Consider the following 6752-nt stretch of genomic DNA (forward strand, 5'->3'; position numbering starts at 1 on the left):
GCGTAGGGAAGCAGGGGCGCCGTGGCTTAGTTGGTTAAAGCGCCTGTCTAGTAAACAGGAGATCCTGGGTTCGAATCCCAGCGGTGCCTTCGCTTTGGTGCCAATAATAACGAACAATGGGTTTTAATTTAGTAATTATTTTAACTTTTTAACATTATTTTTTAAATGGTTGCCCCTTCCCACCAACACGTAGCGAGGAAGGGGGGCGCGGTGGTTGAGGCGCTGCCGTGCGAGGGGGTGAATCGCTGTAGAATTAAAAATAACAAGTGAAAAATGGCTTTGGGGGGGAATAAAAATAAGGAGAAAAGAGTAAAGGATTAATTAAAAACGTCTTTCCCTGACCGGGAATCGAACCCGGGCCGCGGCGGTGAGAGCGCCGAATCCTAACCACTAGACCACCAGGGAGCGCTGGGAGCTCTTATCCCGCCGCCCTATTCGTTCTGCGTACAGCGACGGATCCAAACGGAGCGCAGCGATTGGATGAGGGGAGGCAGCGTGAACCAATCAGCGTGCGAGCTTTGGAGCCGTCTCCGAGGAGCGGGAGAAGCGGACGGGGGTGAGCGGGACCGATCCCGGGACCCCCCCCCCCCCAATTATTCCCGCCCTGATCCCAAGGACGGACACACAGAGCTGGAAACCGGCAGTTTTAATCACTTTTGGGGGGGTAATTAAGCCCATTTGGGAGTCACGTGTGCCTGGACGTCACCCCAAGTGATGGGGGGGGGGGAGGGACACGCCTCAGTTTTGGGGGGGACCCCACAGGGATCTGGTGGGGGGGGACCCAGGCGTCTGGGGCAGCTGCCTTCCCCCCCCCCCCTCACCCCCCCCAAGGTGCTGCTGGGGAGGGTTTGGGGGGGCTGGGAGGGGGTTGGGGGGTGCTGAGGGATATTGGGGGGCACTGGGGGATATTGGGGGGTCCAGGGGGGATGTGGGATCCTCATGAGGGTTTTGGGGTCCCATGGGGGTTTGGGGGGTTCTGGGTGGGTTTGGGGGTCCCATGGGGGTTTTGGGGTCCCCGTATGTGTTTTGGGGGTCCCCATGTGAGTTTTGGGTGTCCTGTGGGAACCCCATGGGGTTTTGGGGTCCCATGGGGTTTTGGGGGTCCCCTATGGATTCCCTGTTGGTTTTGGGGTCCCATGGGGGTCCTGTGTGGGTTTGGGGGTCCCACGGGGGTTTTGGGGGTCCTGTGGGAGTCCCCTGTGGGTTTTGGAGTCCCATGGGGTCCTGTGGGAGTCCCCTGTGGGTTTTGGGGTCCCATGGGGGTCCTGTGTGGGTTTTGGGGTCCCATGGGGGTCCTGTGGAGGTCCCAAGGGAGTTTTGGGGTCCCATGGGGGTTTTGGAGGTCGCCATGTGGGTTTTGGGGTCCCATGGGGGTCCTGTGTGGGTTTTGGGGTCCCAGGGGGGATTTGGGGGTCCTGTGGGGGTCTCCATCTGGGTTTTGGGGGTCCCATGGGGGTTTTGGGGTCCCATGGGGGTTTTGGGTGTCCCATGTGGGTTTCAGTGTCCCCATATGTGTTTTGGGGTCCCCATGGGTGTTTTGGGGTCCCACAAGTGCTGTGCACCAGCATCATTAATGGGCACTAACGAGCACAAAAACGGGGTGAAATGGGGCAAATCGAAGCACCGCGGCTCCTCAAAACCCCTTTTTAACATCTTCCCCTCATCCCCCAACAGGAAAAGCCCCGAAATGCGGCGTTTTCAGCCCAAAACGGCATCACCAGAGGCGTCACTCGGGGTTCAACCACGCGCCCGATTCCTCCACGTCCCGCGGAACCACCAGGAACAGTTCGCACGGCTCCCGGGCCAGGAAATGGCGCAGGAATTCCCTGCGGAGGAAACAAAGACACGTCTGGGGTGGATCGACCATGGGAATCGTCAATCGGAGCGGGAACAGACACGTGAGGGGACACGGGAACAGCGCAGGGGGGAAAATGGCGACGAAGCGCCTCAGGGACAAAATGGCGCCTGAATCGCCTCAGGGTCAAAATGGCGCCAGAATCACCTCAGGGCTCAAAATGGCGCCAAATCACCTCAGGGATCAAAATGGCGCCAGAATCACCTCAGGGTCAAAATGGCGCCAGAATCACCTCAGGGACAAAATGGCGCCAAATCACCTCAGGGATCAAAATGGCGCCAAAATCACCTCAGGGTGAAAATGGCGCCAGAATCACCTCAGGGTCAAAATGGCGCCAGAATCACCTCAGGGACAAAATGGCGCCAGAATCACCTCAGGGTCAAAATGGCGCCAGAATCACCTCAGGGTTCAGAATGGCGCCTGAATCACCTCAGGCTCGAAATGGCGCCAGAATCACCTCAGGGTCAAAATGGCGCCAGAATCACCTCAGGGACAAAATGGCGCCAGAATCACCTCAGGGTCAAAATGGCGCCAAAATCACCTCAGGGACAAAATGGCGCCAGAATCACCTCAGGGACAAAATGGCGCCAAATCACCTCAGGACTCAAAATGGCGCCAAATCACCTCAGGGTCAAAATGGCGCCAGAATCACCTCAGGGACAAGATGGCGCCAAATCACCTCAGGGCTCAAAATGGCGCCAGAATCACCTCGGGGTCAAAATGGCGCCAAATCACCTCAGGGTCAAAATGGCGCCAAATCACCTCAGGGCTCAAAATGGCGCCAGAATCACCTCGGGGTCAAAATGGCGCCAAATCACCTCAGGGACAAAATGGCGCCAGAATCACCTCAGGGCTCAAAATGGCGCCAAATCACCTCAGGGACAAAATGGCGCCAGAATCACCTCAGGGTCAAAATGGCGCCAAAATCACCTCAGGGTGAAAATGGCGCCAGAATCACCTCAGGGACAAAATGGCGCCTGAATCACCTCAAGGTCAAAATGGCGCCAGAATCACCTCAGGGTCAAAATGGCGCCAAATCACCTCAGGGACAAGATGGCGCCAAAATCACCTCAGGGTCGAAATGGCACCAGAATCACCTCAGGGTCGAAATGGCGCCAGAATCACCTCAGAGTCCAAATGGCGCCAGAATCACCTCAGGGACAAAATGGCGCCAGAATCACCTCAGGGACAAAATGGCGCCAGAATCTCCTCAGGGATCAAAATGGCGCCTGAATCACATCAGGGTCAAAATGGCGTCAAATCACCTCAGGGCTCAAAATGGCGTCAAATCACCTCAGGCTCGAAATGGCGCCAGAATCACCTCAGGGTCAAAATGGCGCCAAATCACCTCAGGGTCAAAATGGCGCCAAATCACCTCAGGGACAAAATGGCGCCAGAATCACCTCAGGGTCAAAATGGTGCCAAATCACCTCAGGGTCAAAATGGCGCCAAATCACCTCAGGGACAAGATGGCGCCTGAATCACCTCAGGGTCAAAATGGCGCCAAATCACCTCAGTGCTGCAAATGGCGCCGGACCCCCCTCCGGTGCCACGATGGCGCCTCACCTGAGCTGCGTCTCGCCGCCGATGGGCTGTGGCGCGGGCAGCTTGGAGTCCAGGTTGTAGTAGGTGCCGCGGAGCTGCCGCACCGCCAGCCAATGGCGCCGGCGCAGGGGCAGCGGCAGCGCCAGCAGCGACGCCCGCGAGCGCACGTTGAGGATCAGCCCCAGCAGGGGCGCCGGAGCCAGGCGCTCCAGGGGCCTGGGGGAAGTGGGGGGGAAGTGGGGGGGAAGTGGGGGAAATGGGGGGGGAAGTGGGGGGAAACATGGGGGAATGGGGGAGAAACATGGGGGGGAGAAATGGGGGGAAGTGGAGGAACATGGGAGGAAACATGGAGGGGAATGGGGGAAACAGGGGGAAATGGGGGGGAAGTGGGGGGAGAAGTGGGGGGGAAACATGGGGGGAAGTGGGGGGGAAACATGGGGGAGAAATGGGGGGAAATGGGGGAAACAGGGAGGAAAACATGAGGGGAAATGGGGGAGAAACATGAGGGGGAAATGGGGGAGAAACATGGGGGGAAATGGGGGAGAAACATGGGGGGAATGGAGGAAATGGGGGGGAGTGGGAGGGAAACATGGGGGGAAATGGGGGGAAAACATGGGGGGGAAAACATGGGGGGAAACGGGGGAAAATGGGGGGAAACATGGGGGGGAAACATGGGGGAGAAATGGGGGGAAGTGGGGGGGAAACATGGTGGAGAAATGGGGGAGAAATGGGGGAAACATGGTGGGGAATGGGGGAAATGGGGAAACATGGGGGGAAAACATGGGGGGAAAATGGGGGGGAAACATGGGGGAAGTGGGGGAGAAACATGGGGGGAAATGGGAAGGAAACATGGGGGGAAGTGGGAGGAACATGGGGGGGAATTGGGGGAAATAGGAGTGAGAGATGGGGGGGAAAACATGGGGGGCAACATGGAGGGGAAATGGGGGGTAAAACATGGGGGGAAATGGGGGGGAAACAGGGGGGAAAATGGGGGGAAACATGGAGGGGAATGGGAGAAATGGGGGGGAAAACATGGGGGGAAATATCAGGGGAAAACATGGGGGGAAATGGGGGGGAAACATGGGGGGGGAAACATGGGGGGGAAATGGGGAAACATGGGGGGAAATATTGTGGGAAAACATGGGGGAGAAATGGGGGGAAATGGGGGAAACGGGGAGGAAAACATGGGGGGAAGTGGGGGGAGAAGTGGGGGGGAAACATGGGGGGAAGTGGGGGAGAAATGGGGGGGAAACATGGGGGGAAGTGGGAGGGAAATGGGGGAAAACATGAGGGGAAATGGGAGGTAAATGGGGGGGGTAAATGGGGAGGAAATATGGGGGGGAAATATGGGGGGGAAACATGGGGGGAATGGGGGGAAACATGGGGGGAAATGGGGGGAAATGGGGGGGAACATGGGGGAAAGTGGGGGGAAACATGGGGGGAATGGGGGGGAACATGGGGGAAAGTGGGGGGAAACATGGGGGGAAAGTGGGTGGGAAACATGGGGGGAATTGGGGGAAATAGGGGGAGAAATGGGGGGGAAACATGGGGGAGAAATGGGGGGGAAACATGGGGGGAAATGGGGGAGAAACATGGGGGGAGATGGGAGGAAACATGGGGGGGAAACATGGGGGGAATGGGGGAAATGGGGGGGAGTGGGAGGGAAACATGGGGGGAAATGGCGGGAAATGGGGGGAAAACATGGGGGGGAAATGGGGGGGAAACATGGGGGGGAAAACATGGGGGAAGTGGGGGGGAAACATGGGAATGGGGGGGAGAAATGGAGGGGAAAACGGGGGGAAGTTGGGGGGAGAAATACATGGGGGGAAGTGGGGGGGAGAAATGGGGGGGAAACATGGGGGGAAGTGAGGGGGAACATGGGGGGAAGTGGGGGGGAGAAATGGTGGGGAAACATGGAGGGAAGTTGGGGGGAACGGGGAAATGGGGGGGAAAACATGGGGGGAAATATTGGGGGAAATGGGGGGGGAACACGGGGGAAACATGGGGCGGAAACATGGGGGGAAATGGGGGAGTGAATTGGGGGGAAATGGGAGGGACATGGGGAGGAAAACATTGGGGGAAATGGGGGAGTGAATTGGAGGGGACATGGGGAGGAAAATATGGGGGGAAACATGGGGGGGAAACATGGGGGAGAAATATGGAGGGAATATCAGGGGAAACATGGGGGGAAACATGGTGGGGAGAAATGGGGGAGGAATGGGGGAAACGGGGGAAATATGGGGGGAAGTGGGGGGAAACATGGGGGGAAATGGGGGGGAAACATGGGAGGAAGTGGGGGGAAACATGGGGGGAATGGGGGAAGAAATGGGGGGGAAACATGGGGGGAAATGGGGGGGAAATGGGGGAAACGGGGAGGAAAACATGGGGGGAAATGGGGGAGAAACATGGGGGGAATTGGGAGGGAAAACATGGGGGGGAAATGGGGGGGAAAACATGGGGGGAAACATGGGGGGGAAATGGAGAAACGGGAGGGAAACATTGGAGGAAGTGGGGGAGAAACATGGGGGAGAAATGGGGGGGAAATGGGGGAAATAGGGGAAATGGGGGGAGAAATGGGGGGGAAATGGGAGGGAAAGATGGGGGGGAAATGGGGGAGTGAATTGGGGGAAACATGGGAGAAATGGGGGAAATGGTGGTAATGGGGGGAAATGGGAAATGGAGGGAAACAGGAGAAAATGGGGGAAACGAGGAAGATGGGAAACAGGGGGAAATGGGAGGAAAATGGGAAACGGAGGAAATTGGGGGAAACAATGGAAACGCGGGAAAATACGGGGAAAATGGGGAGGAAATAGGGCGGAAATGAGGAGGAAATATGGCAGAAATGGGGGGAAAACAGGGAAAAATCCGGGGAAAATGGGAGAAATGAGGTAAACGGAGGAACGTGGGGAATCCCCCCAGGTTCTTCCTAAAGAGCCCGTTAACGATCCCGCTAACGAGCCCGTTAATTACCGTCGCTTGTCCCACCAGAGGGCGGAAAGCCCCAGGCCCTGCAGCGCGGCCATGAGAACGTTGACGTCGTAGTTGCCGGTACCCAGGAGGCTGCGGTGGCGCGGGAAGCGCGAGCCGGGGGACAACCTGGAACACACCCAACAGGCGGAGAGGAAACAGTCGGAACGGGGGGAGCATGCACCGGGTGACAGCCTGGAACACACCCGAATAGGTGGAGGAAACAACAGCCGGAAAGGGGGAGTGCACACCAGGGGACAGCCTGGAACACACTGGATACAGATGGAGAAGGAAACAGTCGGAAATGGGGGAGCGTGTGCTGGTGACGGACTGGAACACACTCGAACAGGTGGAGGAGGAAACAACAGTCGGAAATGGGGTGAGG

The 6752-nt window shown here is 57.8% G+C and overlaps 1 protein-coding gene across 1 annotated transcript in view; it reads right to left on the reverse strand.

The window, feature by feature from the left end:
• Nucleotides 1-351: 351 nt before the first annotated feature.
• The window catches only part of JOSD2 (Josephin domain containing 2), a gene marked incomplete at its 5' end in the record, with an annotated part of 8947 nt that continues 2546 nt past the window's right edge, over nucleotides 352-6752 (reverse strand). The window contains 3 exons of the mRNA XM_080361664.1: nucleotides 352-1826; nucleotides 3422-3616; nucleotides 6371-6496. Of these exons, the coding sequence (XP_080217790.1) occupies nucleotides 1727-1826; nucleotides 3422-3616; nucleotides 6371-6496 (421 nt within the window). The 3' untranslated portion in view covers nucleotides 352-1726. The remainder of the gene's footprint in view (nucleotides 1827-3421; nucleotides 3617-6370; nucleotides 6497-6752) is intronic.

This window comes from Nesoenas mayeri, assembly GCF_963082525.1.
Source record: "Nesoenas mayeri genome assembly, chromosome: 36".
Taxonomy (NCBI): domain Eukaryota; kingdom Metazoa; phylum Chordata; class Aves; order Columbiformes; family Columbidae; genus Nesoenas; species Nesoenas mayeri.